The 24,438-nt window shown below is 35.5% G+C and overlaps 1 protein-coding gene across 50 annotated transcripts in view; it reads left to right on the forward strand.

The window, feature by feature from the left end:
* TTN (titin) overlaps positions 1-24,438 on the forward strand; it is a 263,454-nt gene that overhangs the window by 147,895 nt on the left and 91,121 nt on the right. For all 50 annotated transcript variants that reach the window (XM_057503886.1, XM_057503834.1, XM_057503857.1 and 47 more), the window contains 31 exons: positions 93-161; positions 2,404-2,484; positions 3,386-3,460; positions 4,091-4,177; positions 4,631-4,693; positions 5,044-5,133; positions 6,791-6,841; positions 7,443-7,844; positions 8,017-8,295; positions 8,543-8,818; positions 8,957-9,096; positions 9,437-9,563; positions 9,664-9,927; positions 10,815-11,081; positions 11,224-11,487; positions 11,576-11,715; positions 11,874-12,000; positions 12,127-12,393; positions 12,506-12,772; positions 13,610-13,876; positions 13,966-14,105; positions 14,532-14,658; positions 15,441-15,583; positions 19,304-19,427; positions 19,985-20,251; positions 21,953-22,050; positions 22,636-22,804; positions 22,896-23,162; positions 23,266-23,532; positions 23,625-23,903; positions 23,992-24,400. In XM_057503886.1, the coding sequence (XP_057359869.1) occupies positions 93-161; positions 2,404-2,484; positions 3,386-3,460; positions 4,091-4,177; positions 4,631-4,693; positions 5,044-5,133; positions 6,791-6,841; positions 7,443-7,844; positions 8,017-8,295; positions 8,543-8,818; positions 8,957-9,096; positions 9,437-9,563; positions 9,664-9,927; positions 10,815-11,081; positions 11,224-11,487; positions 11,576-11,715; positions 11,874-12,000; positions 12,127-12,393; positions 12,506-12,772; positions 13,610-13,876; positions 13,966-14,105; positions 14,532-14,658; positions 15,441-15,583; positions 19,304-19,427; positions 19,985-20,251; positions 21,953-22,050; positions 22,636-22,804; positions 22,896-23,162; positions 23,266-23,532; positions 23,625-23,903; positions 23,992-24,400 (5,893 nt within the window). The remainder of the gene's footprint in view (positions 1-92; positions 162-2,403; positions 2,485-3,385; positions 3,461-4,090; positions 4,178-4,630; positions 4,694-5,043; positions 5,134-6,790; positions 6,842-7,442; positions 7,845-8,016; positions 8,296-8,542; positions 8,819-8,956; positions 9,097-9,436; positions 9,564-9,663; positions 9,928-10,814; positions 11,082-11,223; positions 11,488-11,575; positions 11,716-11,873; positions 12,001-12,126; positions 12,394-12,505; positions 12,773-13,609; positions 13,877-13,965; positions 14,106-14,531; positions 14,659-15,440; positions 15,584-19,303; positions 19,428-19,984; positions 20,252-21,952; positions 22,051-22,635; positions 22,805-22,895; positions 23,163-23,265; positions 23,533-23,624; positions 23,904-23,991; positions 24,401-24,438) is intronic.

The following is a 24,438-nucleotide window of genomic DNA, read 5'->3' on the forward strand; positions in this document are numbered from 1 at the left end:
GCTTGGTTTTGATTTTCAGAGCAAGTATTTAATAATTTGCTTCATATTCATCAAATATACAAATAATAAAAGCAACATCATATTCTTTAAAGCTGTTCCAAAGAAGAAAGTTCCTGAAAAACCTGAGGTTCCAGAAAAAGTGGAGCTTAAACCTCTGAAAGGTATTTCATAATCTGGGAAATGCTTTCATATGCATTATCCCTTCATCTGACTCCTTGCTCTTCCTGCCTTCTAGAATGTTATTGTTCTTCCTTTTTTTTTTTTCATCATCATAGTAGTCTCATTCATTTCTTGTACTTTTGTAGCTTCTATGGTCTTGGCTCATGAGTGTTGCTTCCTTTGTTTTCCATCAATTTCATTCATTCGTGGATAGATACTGTTTATCTTTGTCTCATCTACATATGTCTTCTTACATTTTCCTAAACTTAAAAATATCAAATATTACAAGTTAACTGAAATTCATATCAGGGCATATCTTAAATGCTGAGAGCTAATAATAGAAAGCTTTGGAATTTCACCTGAACAACAGTTTCTTAGCCAGTGTTATAAGCACTAAAAATAAGTCTTGTCCTCCCTCTATACTATTAAGACGATTTACAGGGATTTCCTCGTGGCTTTCCTGACACTTCTCAACACCTCAAACACATTCGTTCAAGTGTATAGATCTCACATCTTAGGCAAATTTCATTATCACCCATAGGTCATTTTTCAAAATTTATTTCTCTTTAAATAATATTTCTTCCCTATTTAAACTTAGACCTTAAGGAAAAACAAATGGGTCCTAGAAGTCTAGAAAACATCTATTAAATATAAAATCATTGATTTTTCTAGTAAATATAATGGGTAGCAGTGTTCCATTTAAGTACCCAGCACATCCAGACTCCGACATTGAATCTGTTCTTGATTCATTCTGAATTTTGAAAAAATTGCCCATCTAATTATGCATTTCCTGATTTGTGAAATGGAGATTACAGTGAAGTGTTACAATGGATGTTAACTACAAATGGATTATTACAAAACCACTCTCACATTAAAATGACATGTCATGAAAAATGACTTTTAAAAGAATAAGTACATTCTGCACCAGAGTCTCAAATGTCAGTAAGAGCTTAGAATAAAATAATAATATGGAAAAACAAATGCAAAGATATATTTTTCACTATGTCCATTTATAAGAATATTATGCCATCTCAACTTACATTAATTAGATGCATGGTCATCTCTGCAGGTTTGAGCAATGAAAATAGTTACACATTAAGAATACTGGTGACTCTAAAATACTATTGAAGGCAACAGAATTTACCACAGATAAAACTATTTCATGTTTAACTGAAATTTTACTTAAAATACTTAACAGAATAAAACATTTAAAATGAAATATTTACATATTTGCCTTTTCTATGTTAAAATGTTTGCAGTAATAGGCAAGGTTATCTTTACCACATAAAAAAATTTAGTGAGTTGCAAATGTCTTGTTTAAAGCAATAAATGAGAAATTTTATAGAAATATCTAAGAAATTCATAGGAGTGAACAAATATAATGTTAACTGATACAAGTAAATAATGTTTTAAATTAGATTTTAATTGACATCAATACAGAGGTAAAGTGGTTCAATAATCAACACCAAGTGTTTCTTTTTTTTTTTTACACTCAAATCCATGAGGTAGTCATGGAAGTTTGTTCTATAAAATAACATTATCCGCTATGCTCGATACCTCCCTGAAGATGCAAGAGGGAATTAATTTAGAATTCCTTGGGTCCCTTTTAGAATAAATTCAAGAAAATTTTCTTATTCCCTAAAGATAAGCTCCAGCACCAGCTTTCAAATTAATAGTTCTATAATTTTAGGTTAGTATTCTTTCAAAAAGTAGACCATCAGAATGGATACTTCTCTTCTGTAAAAAAAAAAAAAAATGAGATATAGTCCTTTCCCATGTCAGATAAGCCAGATCTGGTGACTCTCTTCTTTCATCAGTGGAGAAGATTGAATAATGACACTAATACCTGCCAATATCCTTTTAATGTAACTAATGGTCTGGGAGATACCAATGTACATTTGAACAATCATTAATTATAGACTGGGCCAAAGACACTGCCAAGAACTCTGTATTTGATGAAAGATTCATAAAGCCAGTATAGAATAACATCTTCTATACTCATTTAAGGTGAATATATTTACCTGCAGTTAATGTAATTGAATTTCATCCCAAGGTTATGTTAGAGGTTTGCAGAGGAAATAACTGGAAGTATATTATTTGCTTTTAAATTTTGTGATCACTTATGGTGCAACACAAATTATTACTTATACACTGTGGCTTGCTGATTTTGAAAGAGACATTGTTCTTGTTGAAGTTTATTTTTTATATGAATTCATTCAAAATTTGAAATCATATTCTTTTAAGTGCTTGGAGGTGAAAAGAAAGTTCGCAAATTACTTCCTGAGCCTAAACCTCAACCAAAGGAAGAAGTTGTTCTGAAAAGCGGTATAGTATTTTTCAACCACTGTATCAGCTTTAAATACACAAACAGCTGACTTGAAAGCTTACAAAATGTTTCGGTCCCTTGGTTTTCTTTTAATTAAATTACATGTTTACCAAAATTCACTTGTAGTTGCTTTGAAAATTGAGAAGGCTCTCATTTCTATATATTTTTTAAAAGAAGATGGACATTTTGTGAGCATTCACAGTATTTTGAAATTTACATTAATTGACGTGACTAAATTGATAATACTCTAAACTAATAACAATGACCTTAGATGTCATTTTCATAATCAAATTATGTAGTAAAATACACTAAACCTATTAAATACTCTATCAAACCATGGAAGCCTAAATTCAGTATTGTTTTAAAGTGTGACACAAGATGACCACAACTAATAAATAACATTTTTAAAAACTGAACATTTCTTTCTACTAATAAAATATTTAAAAATTAGAAGCAAGATAATCAGTGAAGAATCAAATTCTAACACTGTCTTTACATAGAATTCCTGATACCAAGGCTATATTTCTTTGGATATCTCATCTTAGTAAATTTTATACTTACTTAAATACCCCTTTTCTCATTAAATCATAATATTGGATTATGATTAGAATTTGTTGTTATTCGAATTATTTATTTTGTGTTTGGTCATTTCTGCCACAGATCTGTCTCTGAACAGACTATCTACGTGGATATTAAGTGATTCTGAATGCTATTCTAATTAATGTAACAACTTTGGACTTTTTTTAAAAAAACAAGCATTTCTAGTGTAAATGCTAATTTCCCAATGCACAAGGTTGCATGCCTTTCATTTTCCTTGCTTTGTATGTTATTTGCATCTGTCAAGCTTATTCAACATCATCATTTGTCTTGGTTTACAAATAAACCTTTTTGTCTTTTAAGTTCTAAGAAAGAAACCTGAAGAAGAAGAACCTAAAGTAGAACCTAAAAAAGTAGAAAAAATTAAAAAACCTGCAGGTAGGAATCTCAGTAACAATTTGTGAAATTATCTTTTAACGAAATGGACATTTAACAAAAGGTTTATCTTGTAAACATAAAAGAGTTAAATATAAACATAGCTTCATATTCCATCTGTGACATTGTGTTTTCCATTGTCTGCTTTCTGTTTCAGTATCTTTATAGTAATTCTCAAATCCATTCATGCATTTCCCTGCACTTCATTAGTATTATTACTTTGCCACTTAAGTTCTTACAGTAGAAATGATTGTGAGATAATCAAATTGGCTGCAAAATAACTTCACGGGAGGATGAAGCAATGCTTCACAAAATTTGGGGACTTTTAAGTGGGTTGATTTTTATCTTTAGCCTATTCTCAAAGGGGGTGTTTATTGGGAACTATTATGGAATTCATTTCGAATGGGAATGCTAGTGGGGTTGGGAGGCAAGTGGATGAAATAAGAGAAAGTAAAATGAATTGAGGCAGAGTCAAGAAGGGACACTAGAAATTAATTGATAGAATATAAAGTTTTTTAAAAAGCCATTAATAGAGCTTTTGAAAAATAGTTTGATCTGATTATTTCAGATCAGTTGATTCCTAGATATTCACATTTTAAAATAGAAAATAATCTTACTATCTTAAACTAACAGAACCACCTCCAAAAGCTGTTGAAGAGGCTGAAGCACCTCCAGCCACTGTTACAAAAAGAGAAAGGAAAATTCCTGAACCAGTAAAAGGTACAAACTCACTGGCATTTTCTTAGTTGTCTTTAAAAATGCAAATATGCATCATTTAAAATATTGTTACACTGGCTTTAAGATCTGAACACATGATCTTAATCTGCTAATGTCATAAGGCTTAATTTTTTTTAACCATTTCACTTTCATGTGCAATTGGCTAATGACCACCCATTTGATAAATAAATAAGCTTTAAACACCAGGGGAAAATGTATTAATGGACAATGAGATGAATAACAACATTAGAACCAATAAAATTGCCTGACTATATTTCCCAAATATTTTATTTAAAATGCAAAATAAACTTAGATCAAATACTTGATTTGGTGACTCTATGTATATAAATTCTAATATCTTCCAAGATATGTTAAGTCTGCCCAATTTCATTTGCCTTTATAAAAAACTTCAAAAATATACTGTAATAATTTGCTTATTACTGTGAATTATTTTAGTGCCTGAAATTAAGCCACCAATACCTCTCCCTGCACCTGAACCAAAACCAAAGCCTGAACCAGGTAAGCAAGTTTGTCCCCAGTGTTAACAGCACATTCCTTCATGCTTCACAGAAATAACATGCAGTTAATAAGAAAAAGGTAGTAAAAAGTCAGTATGCATCAAATGATCTCTAGTGCCCCAATATACAATTAGATTAAATTATTGTATTTTATTTAACATAATATGTTAAATAATTAGAATATACAGAATATATTATATATAGATTATATTATAGTTAGAATATATTGTTCTCTGAAAAACTAGTTATTTGAAAATTTAAAAGTTATATCAGAGAAAGCAGATAAGCCACCAAATGAGGTTTTAGGAAGTGATAAATGGAGACATTAATGCAATGAACATCTCTCTACAGAAGTGAAAATAATCAAACCACCTCCTGTGGAGCCTGCCCCAACCCCCATCCCTGCCCCAGTAACAGTGCCAGTAGTTGGAAAGAAAGCAGGTATTTATTCTGTAGTTTTCTTTTTTGCTTGTTATTTGGTTGCTCAGTGAAAGTATTCATATTTGATTAAAAGTCAAGCCCTCTTTATGTTTAAACATAGGCCCCATTTCAGTTGCGGGGGTTTATAAGTTCATGACTGAACTTTCTTCATCTGATATCCTTTACCAGTCTACTTTCTCACCCATGGGTGCATATTGTTTTGATTGGAATGCACATTTCTGCAAAGAACCATTTCTTTATATGCTTTTGAGATTATATAATGAATATGCTCAAGGAAACGGATGAGACACTCTCTAAGGACATGCCTACAGGAATCCCATGGAGATCCCACGTTCCCATGTACCCTGTAGGAATCATTTCTCATTTTTAAAAAACACTTCATATTGGATAATGAAAAAGTTCTGGAAATAAATAGTGTTGATGGTTTCATAACACTGTGAAGGTACTTAATGCAACTGAATTGTACACTTAAAAATGGTTAAAATGTTAAATTTTATGATAGGTGTATTTCACCACAATAATAAAAAGAGAAAAAAGACTGCATAATTCAGCTTTTAAATCTTGTAAGAATTTAGATCAATAAAAATTTTCTTAAATGTACTAATTCAATGGTATAATTAACTCAGGTACAAATGTAAAGTATTTTTAATTTGCATGTGAAATAATTAGTCAGTAGTTCATAAATGTTAATCTCAAAACCAAAAATGATTTGATGTGCATTGATCACTGATAAATACACATCCTAAATGTTTGATCCTTGGCTAGTTACTTAGTCTCTCTAAATTTTAATTTCTTAGTCTGTAAAATCAGAATATAATTATATCTGCCATATATTATCAGTGAGGATTAAATATATGTATAACACTTAGTACAGTGCCTGGTACATAGTGAGCCCTATAGAAATATTTGGGTTTTTATTGTGTTTAATGACATGAGACAATATATTATGTTCATTTTTAATAATTTTATTAATATATTTTGTCACTGACATTTATGATTTGGGCATTATTACTCTTCAACCTTAATAATTTCAATGTGATACCTTTTATTTGGAAAATAAATGATAACCACCCCTGAGCTAATTAAGTATGTGTAAAACTAAAGCCGTTGTCACATCCCCAGAGGCTGAATCTAAAAAACTGATTCTACAGTCTATACTGAATTAAACTCTACTTATAGGAACAGTCTTGCTTCCACCTTAGTTCATTGTCTAAATAAGGGAAATCTTCAAAAAAATCCATTCATGTGTAGCAAGCACATAGACCCTTTCTTTTTCCTTAGCCTTTCCTGGCTTGGTCTGTCCAACTTTTAAAAGAAAGGCTTTTGTTAACAAAACTTACCCTCTTGTTTCACATCACCAACACACACATAAACACATAAAATGCTTTGCGTAGGTGGGCGAGAGGATAACTCCTCCTCACAAGGCAAGAGCAAGCCTTCCGAAGATGGGAGAAAAGTAAACGCACCTGCTGAAAGTCATTTTTTAATCCTAAATATGTTGACAATTTAGCTTGGTCACATCATTCTCACAATATCCCAGTTTCTCTTTACGCATTACTATTTGTAATAAAGGGCATATGACTAACCCGCATGTTTTACTACTAAGCATAAAAACTGTCTGAAATTGTTTAAAGGCTGAGTTTTCTTTTTATTTCAGAAGCCAAAGCACCTAAAGAAGAGGCTGCCAAGCCAAAAGCTCCCATTAAAGGTAAGATTCATTTACCTGTACTCAAATTGTAAACTTTCACCCTAGGAAAGTTTGTATTCAAGAGGGAAAAAATTTCAAAATTTATAACACTCATTATTTTTATATTATAACAATATAATTGTGATATAATATATAACAATCTTTAAAATTGGTTTTGCTAAAATTAGTCTGTCTTCTGATATTTCAAGTAATATACCTCTAATATAATTCAAGTAGATATCATATGTGTGTGTTATATATACAAATATATATAAAATCAACTTAACTCTAGCCTATTAAACTCTGTAAGTTCTTAGGTTCATTCTTCATATACATGATATTTATACATGACAGATAAGATAGTTAGAGATATTAACTAGATATTTGGGTTTAAAACTTGAGAAAATGAAGAGCATTTATTATTCATAGATTCCTTATGCCATCTCATTTCCCTGAAAGAAGGCAATATAAATTCAATCAACCTTTCAATCACTAAGTCTTTAATTTTCTGTTCGTGGCTTTAAGTTGCTCTATCACTGTTTTTACCCAGCAGGCAGCCTACTAGGCACTTTCTGACCCTTATAGAAATGCCAAATCAACTTTTCACTTTATTTTGAATTAGCTGTAGCCAAAAAGACTCCTTCACCAATAGAAGCTGAAAGGAAAAAGTTACGACCAGGAAGTGGTGGAGAGAAACCTCCAGATGAAGCCCCATTCACCTACCAGCTAAAGGCTGTACCACTGAAGTTTGTGACAGAAATGAAAGACATCATCTTGACTGAAGCCGAGTCAGTTGGCTCTTCTGCAATCTTTGAATGTCTAGTCTCCCCTTCCACTGCGATCACAAGTTGGATGAAAGATGGTAGCAACATCCGTGAGAGCCCAAAGCACAGATTCATTGCAGATGGTAAAGACAGAAAGCTGCACATCATGGATGTTCAACTTTCTGATGCTGGCGAATACACCTGTGTTTTACGTTTGGGAAATAAGGAAAAGACCTCCACAGCTAAACTTATTGTAGAAGGTAACTTCCTGTCTTCTGAATATGGTCCATGTTGAACTTTCAACATAATAAACCTCATAGCTACTTTTATTATAATTTTAGACAACATCCTCTTATTTCTAAGTTTTATTTCATTGGAAATATTGTATATATTGGAAAGTTTGCATATTTTTAATACTGAAATTCTCCACAGAACTTCCTGTGCGTTTTGTAAAAACGCTTGAGGAAGAAGTCACAGTGGTCAAAGGACAACCATTGTACTTGAGCTGTGAGTTAAACAAAGAGCGTGATGTGGTCTGGAGGAAGGATGGGAAGATTGTGGTGGAGAAACCTGGCAAAATTGTGCCCGGCATCATTGGCTTGTTGCGGGCCCTGACCATCAATGATGTTGATGACACTGATGCCGGAACATACACAGTTACTGTGGAAAACGCCAACAACCTAGAATGTTCATCCTGCGTAAAAGTAGTAGGTCAGTGCTTTGCTGGGAAATTTTGTTCTGCTTATTATTCTACTAATAAAATGGAAGAGAGAATTTTATTTCCCAGAATTAGAATATCAGCAGTCTTACACCTTTTCATACGGGGGACTATCAATGTATCATAACAAATTCCTTATGTCCAGTTTTGAGAATTTTTTTCATTTCTGATATTTACTAAGGAAGTTATTTATTTACTTGCTCAGATCATAATTATTTTTCTGACCTCATTTTCATACAGAAGTCATTCGAGACTGGCTAGTGAAACCCATACGAGATCAGCACGTGAAACCCAAGGGGACCGCGGTTTTCAGCTGTGACCTAGCAAAGGACACTCCAAACGTTAGGTGGTTCAAAGGATATGATGAAATCCCCCCTGAGCCAAATGACAAAACTGAGATACTAAGAGATGGAAATCATCTGTACCTCAAAATTAAGAATGCTACGCCAGAAGATATTGATGAATATGCAGTGGAAATTGAAGGGAAAAGATACCCTGCAAAGCTGACACTTGGAGGTATAAAAATTATACCTTTTATCCTAAACAATAAGTTCTATGTGTGCATAAGGCAAAATAACACACCAAGAGACACAAAAGCAAAACATTCTTACATTGTTTAAAGCCTGATGGTATTTCATTCCCTGACCAATACAGATCGTGAAGTTGAATTGCTTAAACCAATAGAGGATGTTACCATTTACGAGAAAGAAAGTGCAAGCTTTGATACAGAGATCTCAGAGGCAGACATTCCTGGAGAATGGAAACTGAAGGGAGAACTTCTAAGACCCTCACCTGTGAGTAATTTCCTGTTTTAAATTGGCAGTGATGTAAAATAACTACATTCTTTATTCGGATTTGACATGCAGATTTGGTTCAATAATGATGGAGCTATTGCAGGCTTCTAAAGTCTCAAAAGGGGGAAGAAACTTGGTGCACTATTTGTGGACAGTTCAAGAAATTTTTTTAAGATTATGACAATATATTTTTACTTCTTAGGAGTAATTTTAAGTAGTACTACTTCTTAATAATAATAAAAAGTAGTAATTTTTTTAACTAGAGATATCTGTATCTGAAACATTTCTCCTCCAGGGAATTTGACTCATGCAAATGCAAACTAAAGCTATTGCTTTTCAGACTTGTGAAATCAAAGCAGAAGGTGGGAAGCGCTTCTTAACTTTGCACAAAGTCAAACTGGACCAAGCTGGTGAAGTCCTTTATCAAGCACTTAATGCATTTACAACTGCCATTCTGACAGTAAAAGGTATGGGCTTTGAGAACTCACAGAATGGGCTAACTGCACATTTTGACTTTCACGTGCCTCTACAACCTGAAAAACCTCATTCTTAATGTTTGATTTTCAGAAATCGAACTTGACTTTGCTGTGCCCCTAAAGGATGTTACTGTTCCAGAAAGGCGACAGGCCCGATTTGAATGTGTCCTCACTCGAGAGGCAAATGTTATATGGTCAAAAGGACCTGATATAATCAAGTCATCTGACAAGTTTGATATCATTGCTGATGGAAAGAAGCACATTCTTGTTATCAATGATTCTCATTTTGATGATGAAGGAGTCTATACTGCTGAGGTCGATGGCAAGAAGAGCTCAGCCCGGTTATTTGTTACAGGTAAGATCTGTGAGATCTGTCGCAACATCCCACATTTAGGCTTACAAATGCATGACTTCAAAGAGAACACCACTGTGTGCCATTTCCATCCTGTCCACAGGCAGCATTGTGGTTGGTCCTTGTGGCTTTATTATGATTGCAACATGCCCCCCACAATAACCATCAGGAAACTCTGAGAGGCAAGGCTTATTACTTACAAGACATGGAAATTACACAGCATGGCTAGGACTACAGATGGATATTGCAGGGAGAAGGAAGAGGGAAAAGGAGAGAGGCAGGGGGAGAGAGTACGTGCCAGGGAGCGCCATCTTGGCAGCAAGCTGCCCTGGGCTTCTGCTTTTATTGGGGTTCAGGGTGGGTGCCTAGGGTTTTGTGAGTTCACTTTTTGTTGGTGAATTTAAAACACAAAAGCAGGAATTTAAAGCATGGCAAAAGGAAAAAACAAGCAGTCCATCAAATGGAAGTAGTCATCAAATCAACCAAGATCTCTAAAACGAAGGAGCCCGGGATGGGGTGGTAGGTGGTGGGGGAGGGAGGGAGAGTTGGGCGTTGGGAAGAGCCAAGCCTAGACTGGCTCTTTACCTATGCTTGTGTCTGGCAATGTGTTTATTTGACAAAGCTGTCTTTGAAGTGAATGCCTCAACAGTCAAAGCCTGCTTTAGGCACTTCCATTACAAACACCAAGTTCTAACAGCTCTAAGTGGGTACTCTGTTTTCACATTGCCACTGAAACAACACCCTTAATTTTTGTAATGGAGGATATAGATCCATTTGAAAGCATGAGTAAATGAATGCCATGGATGAGATCCTTTTTATCCAGGCAGGTTAGAGTCTAATATTTCTGAGGGTAAACTGTGCTTCTGAACATATTCATGCTTACACTGCAGGTATAAGGCTGAAGTTCATATCGCCTCTTGAAGATCAAACAGTGAAAGAAGGTGAAACAGCAACTTTTGTTTGTGAACTTTCTCATGACAAAATGCATGTGGTCTGGTTCAAAAATGATACCAAACTCCACACAAGCAGAACCGTACTCTTCTCATCTGAGGGCAAGACTCACAAACTGGAAATGAGAGAAGTGACACTGGATGATATATCCCAGATAAGAGCCCAAGTGAAGGACCTGAGCTCCACAGCCAACCTAAAGGTCCTAGGTAAGTGTGACCAACTGTAACTAGATAGCCAGTTCCGGGGCAGTGAGAGCAGGCAGTAATTAAATGTCTTTTGCAGCCTACAGCTCTTTAATAAACTTTAATTTCCACATCCTTCTGATTATTTGCTGGATGTCTTTTCCAGAGGCTGATCCCTATTTCACTGTGAAATTACATGACAAGACCGGAGTCGAGAAGGATGAGATTATTCTGAAGTGTGAAGTCAGCAAAGATGTGCCAGTGAAATGGTTCAAGGATGGCGAAGAGATTGTGCCTTCACCCAAATACTCTATCAAGTCAGATGGCCTGCGCCGTGTCTTAAAAATCAAAAAGGCAGACCTTAAAGATAAAGGCGAATATGTATGTGACTGTGGTACAGACAAGACAAAATCAAATGTTAATGTTGAGGGTGAGTTGCTCAACACTTTAAAATTCACCCTATCTGAACATGCAGTTTATTTGCTCAGCCATTCTAACAAACCTTTGTGTAATTTCAGCCCGACTAATCAAAGTGGAAAAACCTCTGTATGGAGTAGAAGTGTTTGTTGGTGAAACAGCTCGCTTTGAAATTGAACTTTCTGAACCAGATGTTCATGGCCAGTGGAAGTTAAAAGGAGAGCCTTTGACTGCTTCCCCTGTAAGTCAAGATTATCTGATCACACAGGTGGAGGTTTGCTTGGTCGTTTAGGAAAACAAAAGATACACTTCTGGCCTAAAGTATCTTGATGGTTTACAGGAATAACTAATTATGAAAACAATGCTCTTCTTATTTCTTCTACCCCTCACTCCAAACAGGACTGTGAAATTATTGAAGATGGGAAGAAGCATGTTCTGGTCCTTTATAACTGCCAGCTGGGTATGACAGGCGAGGTCTCCTTCCAGGCTGCCAATGCCAAATCTGCAGCCAAACTGAAAGTGAAAGGTATGCTCTCCCTGCTGGCCTCCCTTTCGTTATGTTCCTTGCAAGGCTCTCTATGAGACCTGAATGGATTAGGGGGCATGAAAGGAAGCATATTCTGGCTTCATCCACACCATCTTTTTTTTTCAGAATTGCCACTTATCTTCATCACACCTCTCAGCGATGTTAAAGTCTTTGAGAAAGATGAGGCTAAGTTTGAGTGTGAAGTATCCAGAGAGCCCAAAACATTCCGTTGGCTGAAAGGAACCCAGGAAATAACAAGTGACGAAAAATTTGAACTTATAAAGGATGGCACTAAACATTCAATGGTGATCAAATCAGCTGCTTTTGAAGATGAAGGGAAATACATATTTGAAGCTGAAGATAAACACACAAGTGGCAAACTGATCATTGAAGGTAAATAGTTCTATCAGATAGGCAGGCCACCTTTAATTTTTTTTTTTGCTTTTATTTTTATATTTCCTCCTTAAAGGGCAGGACTCAATGAGGTTTTTTTTTTTCTTCCTAGGAATCAGACTCAAATTCCTCACCCCACTTGAGGATGTGACAGCCAAAGAGAAGGAAAGTGCTGTGTTTACTGTGGAGCTGTCCCATGACAACATCCGAGTGAAGTGGTTCAAAAACGACCAGCGCCTGCATACCACCAGGTCTGTCTCAATGCAGGATGAAGGGAAGACTCACTCCATCACATTCAAAGACCTCTCTATTGATGATACCTCTCAAATTAAAGTAGAAGCTATGGGATTAAGCTCAGAAGCTAAACTCACTGTGCTTGGTAGGTGCTTTTTTTTAAATTTTATTTTATTGCATTAAATTCAGCACAAATTTGTGGAATATCTATTATATAACATGGTCTTCCAAGTATTATGTTACATGAAAGCAGTCCCTGTCCTTAAGAAACTACCACATATGGCATCAGGCTTATTTCTAAATTCCTTTTACTCCAAAATATTAGAACTTCCATGTAATGAAGACTCAGACTCACAAAGCAGCCAGTTCAAATCAGAATTGAAACTCTTAATTAATACTTGAGCCCTGTCATGTTTAAAATAGGAATATAAGTATTTCCTGTCTCCTCACTTTATCAAAATTATTTCCAAAAAATGTTTTTCAAGTTTCTGATAAGAAAGGAAACAGAATTTACATAAATGAACCTCATTTTGTTTCTTGGCTCCTTAATAGCAAGCAGAGCACATATGGAGTCTGACATATATGGAACTATTAGAGACAAACTTCATTGATATAAGAAAAACTATTAATGTGAACCTGAAAGCTTAAGGGTAAATTAGACATAATAGATTTGCAAGGAAATTAGAAAGCTGAATAATGAAGGAACACATATTTGAAACTAAATTTCATAGTGTCCTTCAAACTACTGCTAATAAAGTACTTCAAAATATGATATAGATGAACTTGATCTTGATAAGTCCCATGCATTGATTCCCTTTCTAAAATGTAGAGAACTTTTGAACATCAACATGTTAAATAAGTGAAAACTTGGTACAACTTAAAAATATACCCAGAACTCTGTGAGCTGCTTCTTAAACTTTCCAGGAGATGGTTATTTTGCTAGGTGGTTAATGAAATTTTTTCACTTATACTTTACTTGCAGAGGGAGATCCATACTTTACAGGAAAGCTTAAAGATTACACTGCCGTGGAAAAAGATGAAGTGATTCTGCAGTGTGAAATTAGCAAAGCAGATGCACCAGTAAAATGGTTTAAGGATGGGAAGGAAATAGAGCCATCTAAAAATGCTATCATTAAGGAGGATGGCAAGAAGCGCATGCTAATCTTAAAGAAAGCCTTGAAATCAGATATCGGTCAGTACACCTGTGACTGTGGAACAGATAAGACCTCGGGAAAGCTTGACATTGAAGGTAAGGACATTTCCATGAGTTGCACTCTTGAAGCCATTGGGATTATTTCTGCTAGAGCCCAGTGACATGCTGACTCTTCACTTTTCTAGATCGGGAAATTAAACTGGTGCGACCCCTCCACAGTGTGGAAGTGATAGAGACTGAGACAGCCCGCTTTGAAACTGAAATCTCTGAAGATGATATCCATGCGACCTGGAAACTCAAGGGAGAGCCACTACTCCAAACACCGGTGAGGCTATTTCTGAGCTCGTCAGCACCTAGAGCTGTGTGAAATGGAAAAGAACCGGTGAAAAGTCAGGGTGCATGCAGGGCATTGAAAACATGATGTCAGGGTGTCTATCAGAACTTGAACCAGAGAGAGGAGGATCTACGAATGGGCTTGGACAGGCGCGCTTGCCTTATTTGTGATCCAGCATTGTGGATAAAGTTGTAGATATTGTCTGATGTTGCTAGTTGGTTCAGAACTATACAGCTAAAACAAACATTGCCTTCATGATAGTACTTGTAGGCTTTATGTCACAAACAAGAGCTCAAAATTTTATAAAGTCTGTTTACCAGTTATTTGTAACATTCCTTTAATTAAGATTTTATATCCTCAGAAAAAAATAACCAGGAAGATTATTTCCTATGAAACCTTTTCTGTCTTTCGATACAGGAGTGTGAGATCAAAGAGGAGGGCAAAATGCACTTCCTTGTTTTACACAACTGCCGCCTGGACCAGACCGGTGGGGTGAATTTCCGAGCTGCCAATGTTAAGTCTAGTGCCCACCTCCGAGTAAAACGTGAGTATTATGTGTCTCTGCAGAAACTAAGTACATATTTTTGCAGTAAATGAATGAGTGAAATTAGTTAGTATTATTTCATTACTTAGAAAACATTATTACAGTATAGAAACTCTTTCTTGTATTTGCTTTTGTGACATCCTTATGCACACATGGTTCAAATCCTAAAGTTTTGGAAATGTCATTGACCTTGCTTGCCATTTGAACAAAAGAAAGTTAAGCAAGTCAGATATGCCAACTTTGTAATCCTTTCATCCTCAGGAGATATACACACAGTAAGAATTAGGCTCCAAACTCTTAAAGGCTCCATCCCTCAAGTAGCTGGTATAACTGTAGCACTATAAAGAAAAACTTTGCTGGGTAGGCATTTCAGACTCAAGAAGGGAGGTCAGACAAACATTTTTGGAGAGCACAAAGTGTCTGGTGGATATGGGCAGGCTGTGTGATTAAGGGGCCCTTGTTCTCTCCCAATCAGAGTCTTAGTTATTTTGGAAGTCACATATCTTATATAGCAAGAGGAACTTGGCACCTGGCAGAGAGAGAGGTGAAGCACAAATTTCTCTCTGACCTTGTATACCAGAACCAAAAGGCCCCTGCAGATAGCCACACTCCGGCCACCACCTCACTCCCTTTCTCAGCACCACGGGGCCGTGCTCACATGGGAGCTACAGTCATAGCCAGTCCCGTGGCTCTTTCCTCCTTAAAGAAAGCAACTGTGGAGATCTTGTAATTTTGGAAATACAAAATGAGTAATCCAAAGCTGTTTCCTTCCTCTCGCAAAGCACGAGTAATTGGTCTTCTGAGACCTCTGAAGGATGTCACAGTGACTGCAGGGGAAACAGCCACCTTCGACTGCGAGCTCTCTTACGAGGATATCCCAGTGGAATGGTATCTCAAAGGGAAGAAACTAGAGCCCAGCGATAAGGTAAAAGCAGGCGAGCGGCTGCCTTGTCTTGCTCTTCCTTTTTCCCTTAGGTTCTTCCATCTTCACTTGTACATTCCTTGTTCTTTGCTCCTTCTATGTCCCCTTCTCCCCCTTCCCTTCTCTTTCCTACTCTAGCCTGGTTTCTGCTGAAATTGTAAAGCAAATTCTTCAAGGTTTTATTGGGTTTAACCTGATGGTATTTTTATTGAAATGGAAATAAAAATTTAAAGTATGATCCATGTTTTAGTTTTTTTGAAGAAAAAGCAGACACTCATTAGCTATCAATGATTGTCTAATAGCTGGAAGACAGGAAGGATCAAAAAGGCTTCTGAATTGGATGCACTGTAACATACTGCACCTTAAGTTTTAAGGACTCATTCTCTCTGTGCTATCTAGTGTTCTGCATATAAGGGGATTGAAAGGACAGGATGAAATTCCATTTGAGGCAGTTGATCAAGTAGTTGAGATAACTTCTGGGTAGATTTGCTCTTCAAGCATTTCTCCAAAGCTATTTTTAACCCTCAAGTGCTTTGAGATGTGCAAATTCTGGAATGCAAGAGGTCTCTTTAAATAAAGTGCAACTGATGGTATGACAAGAAGGTGCTCTGTGGATATCTGCATGTATGAACAAATATTCTTTAAGAATTTTTAGGAAATAACCAGCTTCCCATTGTTAGATTGTCTATATCCAAGATTTTACCCATAAGTAAAAACTGAGGTGATTATTCAGACAGGCCTGAAATACAATTTACCTAAATTGAGCAATAATTTGCTCCCCCAGACAATTGTGTGCTTAATTTTTCTTGATAATTCACCATTAATTTTGAATTCTTGAGATAAAAGATACAGAAAATGTCCAACATGGGTTAGAAATAAAGCACAGGACAGTACAATATTCTGTGGCATTTTTTTCAGTATTTTAGAAATAATATCAAATGTGTCATTAAGGCATCAGTGCAAATCAAACTTTTAAGACTTAAAGGAATATAATTTTAAAAGGATTCAGATTAACAAAAAGCCACAAAGCTGACTGAAGTACTAGAAAGCAAATAAATGCCTTCAAAGAACTGCTCTAAAACAAAACAGCTAGTATCTTACCCAAATCTTTAATAGGTAATTCATTAACAGTCTTCTGGGAGATAAAGTCTTCCTGTTATACAGAAAATAATGACCAATTGGTCACCTTTTATACTAGGATAGAAAAAACAACTGTGTTCAAATTGCAGCATGCAGATTAAGTTACATGAGGAATCCTTCCTTAGAGTGAGGTCTTCTGAATATTGAACTGCGTGATGGAAACATCTCTACCTTCAAGTTTGCTCTTTTAAAATATACATTTCTCCTACTAAGTGTGCCTTAATTGTTCTCATGTCTAAAGGTATAGACATGGTTGACTTTTCAAGATCCATCCCAGACTTCTGAGTTTATTACTTGCATATAGGAATACTGCCTAAGGACAAATGATATTATTTTTTTGCTACTAAGTATCTTTTGGTCAAATTAATAACTTTGTATTAAAAGATAAGACTCCTTGGTTCTGATATAAAAATTTTACTACTTTAATTTAAAATGCAATAGTCCTAAAAATCTTACATTTCTTTTACACACACACACACACACATATACATATATATATATATATATATATATATATATATATATATATATACACACACACCTCTTATTTTCACTAAACTTTTTTCTCAGATTGGGAAGTTTCAATTTACCATAATTCTATGAGGGGCTCTTTGTGTTGCTCTTGGCATAGGAATTTTAATCCTTTAGCCACCCAAAATACTTCAGCTTTTACAAAGTAGCTCTTACATTACTTAAATGTCTCTTTTTAAAAAGAATTTAAATATGTATTGTGAAGTAACAAAACCATTTTATTATACTGCGCAGGCTTTGTTTAAATTAAGCCTATCAGAAAAAACTCTAATTTAATTCTCATCTTCACTTTGTAATATGTTTAGCCTCCAAAAACTACACCAACCAAACAAAAAACAGGTTTTTGGAATAAGAAATCTAAAATAAATTTTAGAAATGAATTGTGGTTTTCTTTTCCCCTTTGGCCATCAGTTCAAGAAAGGACTGCTAAATCCTAATTGGCCTTTGATAATCTTGTATTTAAATTTTAATAGCTTGGCACAGTCATAAAGACTATTATATTATGGCAACAAGTTTCTATTTTAAGTTAACAATATTTTAAAAGGATAATCTCTAACATTACCCTTATAGAAACCACTACAAATATTCAGCATTCATTTTATTGATTTATTTTTATAAGGTACATGTTAGGTTCTCCTTTTTTAAAAGAAACATAAGACACATTGCATACAAGCTACTTACTAAGAACCACTGTATTCTGAGCCCAAGTTCCTGGTTACGAATATTCTAGAGTAGCCTTAGAGGAATTCAGATGATTAAACAATGTGTTAATAGGTAAGATCTATCTGTGGGTATGTTAGAACCTGACATACTTTTTTAAATAATCCCAAACACCTCCAAAATTCATATTCAAAATTTGCATTGAAATGTCACTACAAAAGCATTATTTTTCCCATTCAAGCACTGCGTCCTTGAATAAGTAGCTGTCTTCCTAGGACACACCTTAATTATCTTCTAACTGCTTCTTTACCCACGTTACATTTTTGGCCTTTCTCAGTTATTAAGGTATTTATATTAATAACCATGCCCTGCTCTTACTTAAGGAAAAACCTTTACATAAAACTTTATTCCTGATTCTTTCTTTGCACCAACATAGGAAAAACTTTTACATTATTCTTGACTCTAAGTGAACTCTTGAGCAGTGCAAAATCAACCCTGATGATAACATCTTACAGAACTGTAGGTGGTAGAACTAGGACATCCAATTGTCTTATCGTTACTGTCAGGATCACCCTGTCTGTAGTTCGATTTTCAATTGCTCAAGCCACAATTGTGGGACCTAATGGCAGCCCATACCTAGGCAGTGTGTTCTTTTTGAAAATTCATTTTCCTGTAGACTACCCCTTCAGATAACCTAAGCTTGCATTTATAACAAAAATTTATCACCCAAATATTAATAGCAGTGGCAGCTTTGTCTCCATATACTGCTATGTGAACAACTATAGCCCTATTTGGTACCTGATTTTCCCAGTCATGAGGTGCAAAAACATGAAAGGGAAGAAGAGTCAGCATCTTTATTTGCATCTTTTAACAAAATTAAGAAATTGTACAAGTTATTTTAACCACAGGATTAATTGACTTTCAAAATAATTTTAATTGCTAAAACAATGGGAAGAAAGTTTTAGCTCATTGCATGGCAAACACTTTGCATTTAGAACATAAGGTTTACTCTCAGCTTACCATATGAAATCATTTTTTGCCCTTCCTTTCATGATTTAGCTTTTGTAAGTTCTTTTCTTATAACTATAAACTCAGTAGCAGAATAGAGGCACATACATATTTACATAAGTATAAATATAAATTTGCCTAGGCATTTCAACATAAAAGGCCACCTAATAATTATTTAAGGGGAACTATAAAAGCCTAAGATTTCCTTAAAAGATTCCAAGCTATTAGTTAAAATCGTTTTCAAATATATATATATTATGTATATGATAAACAACTTGGAAAGCACCATTTCAAACTGTTCATCTAAATGAATTAAATGCACCTATAAATATTGGATTTCTGTTTCATATATTCATAAACTGCACTTTTTTTTCAAAAAACTAGGTGGTCACACGTTCAGAAGGAAAAGTTCATACACTTACTCTCAGGGATGTAAAGTTAGAAGATGCTGGAGAAGTCCAACTAACAGCAAAAGATTTCAAAACTCAAGCCAACCTCTTTGTGAAAGGTAATTACAAGGTTTATTTTTTTAAGCATGTATAATACAGAGGTTCATAAATAACGACAACTCTCAATTATCTTTACATGATGAGTAGTGATCTGCAGATCACTAAAACCCACCAAAAGTCTAATTTTACTTCTTGGCCTAACAAAATAGTTCAGAGGCTCTTTTTTAAAAAAAAAAGTCAAAATGGACTAAAACAGGTTTTATTTCTTCTTTCTGTCCCTCTTTTACTCCTCTTTCTGCTTTTATTACATTCAATAAACAGCTGGAGGAAGAATTATCAAACTAGGCATCTGTCATTTTATTGACAGAGAGCTGGCTCTTCTCTCCTTCATGTTTCATAATTTTAAAAAACACTTTTCCTCTGAATGTACAAATAATGATGAAACATTAGATGAAACATCATTATTAGAGGAAAACATTTGAATGGAATTGGAACTTACAAATGAAACTTAAAAACAGAAAAAGCCCTGGCAATACAAGAAGAAAGCTGAGCAGGTGCTGCAACTCTTGCAGAAGGAAAGGAAAAATACCTTGGCTAATGAGTATGATTCTTCCAGAACCCCCAGTGGAATTCACCAAGCCTCTTGAGGACCAGACGGTCGAAGAGGAAGCCACTGCAGTATTAGAGTGTGAGGTGTCCAGAGAAAATGCGAAGGTGAAATGGTTCAAAAATGGGACAGAAATTCTCAAAAGCAAGAAGTATGAAATTGTTGCTGATGGCAGGGTCAGAAAGCTTATTATACACAGCTGTACCCCTGAGGACATTAAAACATACACTTGCGATGCTAAGGATTTTAAGACTTCCTGTAACCTGAACGTCGTGCGTAAGTATTCTTCTTACACAGGACTTCTCATTTCCCAACTCTTTAATAACAGTCAAACATTTTTTGCATGCCCTCTTGGTCTAGCTGCATTGATAGTATCGCTTCTAACATAATCAATACTGACAAAACCTGATCCTTTATGTGTTTAAAAAAAAAGAAAAGTCCTTCTGCTACATCTGGCCTGGTAAGGACAGATAGATAACTTTTCACTACGTTTCTCACTGAGCAGTGAGCAGCTGTGCTCTTTGTCTACATGGGGTAAGCCTACTGAAGGAATATCCTGATACAGATAAGGACAAATTGAATGAAAAAGGTGAGAAGGGGTTCATGATTAAAAAAAAAAAAGAAAGAAAGAAAATAAGGAAAAAAGAAAAGAAATGAAAGCAATTTCCACTTCAAAGGAAAATGAACTTTCAGGTGTGAGGAACAAGGAGAAAATGAGCATGAAATTTCAGTCTGAATAAGTGCCTGCTAGAGGTCTGCTGTCATATGATAGAGCTCATTCGCATAATGCTCTCTCTGAGAACGAGAACCCATGAGAAGATGGAGGGAAGCCTGGATTCTTTTGAGTTCTGTGAATGAAGAGAGCTCTAATGGTTTTAGCATTACTTCTTCCTCTAATGAAAAATAGAATATCTTTTTTTCAAAATGCCACACGCTAGCTCATTTTCTTCACTCATTCATTTGTCCAGCCATAACATTTTTTCATTGTGTATTTTTTGCGCAATATTTGTTGTTTGGTTTAGTTGCTTCCCATCTATTAACAGCTACAAAACAATGGCTTTCATTGTGCTTCCATACATCCTGTGCTGTTTCATTCTTTTCATTTCGTGGTTGCTTCACTTTAGTTTATGACAGAATAGCTTCCTGGGTCTCCTGCTTCCCGCTGTCATCCACTTTGTCTCTATCCCTAGAAGGCTCAGCTACAATGGGCATATCTTCAAACCTATTAGCCAGCGTTTGTGTCCCAGAATCTCTTTGATCAGGAAAGGTCATCTTGGGAAATACTCACAAGGAGGATGAAAAAAGGAAGGTCAAGGGACAGCTCTCCAATCTTATACATCTGGTGACTTAACTCGGGGAAAAATATGAAACAAGAGATGTAAAAAATCCAAACTGCCCTTCCATGAAAAACACATTGCTTTGTCGCATTAATAGATTTTATGCTTGACTTATATGTGACATCTTTGAAGCTGATAAAAGAGAAAAAAATGCAGAATGTATGTAATTTCAATTGCAGACTCATGCCTCTTAGCTATAGGTCATAGTTCTTCAAACTTCATTATCACTGAACTCTGCTAATTTCTCAAAGTTTATACTGGCTGCCTTAACTAAGATACTGTTTCTTTGCTACTGGTGTTTCTTTTAACAATAGCAACTTTCAACTCTGGAGCAGTATTAATGAAGATTTTTCTTCCTGCTGTTATTCAGAACTGAGCTGATGATGATCGCTAGATAGCTAGGTATAGAATTAGTTAGATATATAGTATGCCACATAATTTTATAAAAACTACAGATATGTAAAAAGCAAAATCTTATACCCGAATGGCAGCTCCAAGTGATTTCAGAGTCAGTTGCAGCCTGTTAGATAGAAAGGCCCTGCAAGAGACTCACTTTCTCTTAATATGTACATTACTTATAGTAATGTCAGAATAAAATTCTAAAAACCTCATTTTGAATTCTGATCACCTTCTCTTATAGCTCCTCATGTGGAATTCTTGAGACCACTCACCGATCTTCAAGTGAAAGAAAAAGAAATGGCTCGGTTTGAGTGTGAAATTTCCCGAGAAAATGCTAAGGTCTGTGATTGCTATCTTGTGTTGTCAGTACTTTTGGTCTAGCCAAAATGAAAAATACAAAACACTGAATCAAGCCCATCTCTACTTGTCACTTTACTTTTACTTTAGTTATGAAATATATACTTGATTAGTTTTTTCTTTTTAGTATTATTCATTGATTATTACTTGAAACACACTGGACTCACAATCATAAGAGTTAAATATTGTTAGTTTGGACCACATAAAATTACTGTTTTCTTATGTTAAAATAATCAAATATCAGCAATTTCATATGTCTCAACTAAGTACTCCTTGCTTTGAGTCTCAGTTTACACATCTGGAAAACAAAGGAGTTGGTCTACATGATATCTAAAGCCCTCTGTGGCTCTAAATTGGTATGATCCCATTATTTTTAATAACCAATAATAGTATCACAGCAGCTCACTTAACAATAATTGAAGAATTTCTTTTTGTGTTTAGTTGTATTTGCATTTACTCCTTTGGTGGTTCATACTGTAAAGTCTTGTTGGTTCAAGGTCTAGTTGTTCTTAAGGAAATGTGAAGAACAAGAAAACTAATAAAGGTATTTACTTATCTTGAATATAGGTTCAATGGTTTAAAGATGGGGCTGAAATTAAAAAGGGCAAAAAGTATGACATCATATCTAAGGGAGCAGTGCGCATTCTTGTCATCAACAAGTGTCTCCTGGATGATGAGGCAGAATATTCCTGCGAAGTGCGGACAGCGAGAACTTCTGGCATGCTGACAGTACTGGGTAAGAGTGAAGTCTTCCTTTACAGAAATATTTGTGTTGGGAAAAAAACAGTGATATCCAATTTGACTCAATTTTTTTATTCTTCTTGCAGAAGAAGAAGCTGTCTTTACGAAAAATCTTACCAATGTTGAAGTTAGTGAAGGAGACACTATAAAACTAGCGTGTGAAGTCTCCAAGCCTGGGGCAGAAGTGATTTGGTACAAAGGGGATGAAGAAATAATTGAAACAGGAAGATATGAAATACTCACTGATGGACGGAAGAGAATCCTGATCATTCAGAATGCTCACCTTGAGGATGCTGGCAAGTACAACTGCCGACTTCCAAGTACTCGAACGGATGGCAGAGTCAAAGTACACGGTATGAGAATCACAGTGAATAACACTTCATTTTAACAAATTCGTACTTTATATTTAAGATACAAATGCTTACATTTTCAGTATTTTGTGACTTTTTCCCCCAGAACTAGCTGCTGAATTTATCTCAAAGCCTCAAAACCTTGAAATACTTGAAGGAGAAAAGGCTGAATTTGTCTGCTCTATATCAAAGGAAAGCTTTGAAGTGCAGTGGAAGAGGGATGATAAGATACTTGAATCTGGAGATAAATATGACGTTATAGCTGACGGCAAAAAGAGGATCCTCATCGTGAAAGATGCTACCTTACAAGATATGGGCACTTATGTAGTCATGGTTGGCGCCGCCAGAGCAGCAGCTCACTTGACTGTAATTGGTAAGTTTGCTTTTGCATCTTAGGTCTACTTACATTTATATCTACCAGGTTGGTCCGTCTTTATAGTACAAAGTCTTGTTGGTTGCTTTCAGAAAAACTCAGGATCATAGTTCCTCTTAAGGATACCCGGGTAAAGGAACAAGAAGAAGTCACCTTCCACTGCGAAGTCAATACTGAAGGTGCCAAAGCCAAATGGTTCAGAAATGAAGAAGCTATATTTGATAGTTCGAAATATATCATTCTCCAAAAAGACCTGGTCTACACCCTCAGAATTAGAAATGCACAATTAGACGATCAAGCCAATTATAATGTATCTCTGACCAATCATAGAGGTGAAAATGTTAAGAGTGCAGCCAATCTGATAGTAGAAGGTAAGTCACATGGTATCAGAGATTTTTTTCAGTCAATTTGTATTATGAACACAATTAAAATCAACATTCTTCTTCTCCTTTACAACAGAGGAGGAACTTAGGATTATTGAACCTCTTAAAGATATTGAAACAATGGAGAAGAAATCTGTTACCTTCTGGTGCAAGGTGAACCGTCTCAATGTAACACTGAAGTGGACCAAAAATGGAGAAGAGGTGGCTTTTGACAACCGTGTTTTATACAGAATTGACAAATATAAGCACTCGCTTATCATTAAAGACTGTAGCTTCCCAGATGAGGGTGAATACATTGTCACTGCTGGAAAAGATAAATCTGTTGCTGAACTTCTCATCATAGAAGCCCCTACGGAATTTGTGGAACACTTGGAAGACCAGACCGTCACTGAGTTTGATGATGCGGTCTTCTCCTGCCAGCTCTCCAGAGAGAAAGCAAATGTCAAATGGTACAGAAATGGAAGAGAAATCAAAGAAGGCAATAAGTAAGTGAAAATTTCTCAATCTCTATTTCTGTATCTGT

Source organism: Manis pentadactyla, chromosome 6 (assembly GCF_030020395.1).
Source record: "Manis pentadactyla isolate mManPen7 chromosome 6, mManPen7.hap1, whole genome shotgun sequence".
NCBI lineage: Eukaryota > Metazoa > Chordata > Mammalia > Pholidota > Manidae > Manis > Manis pentadactyla.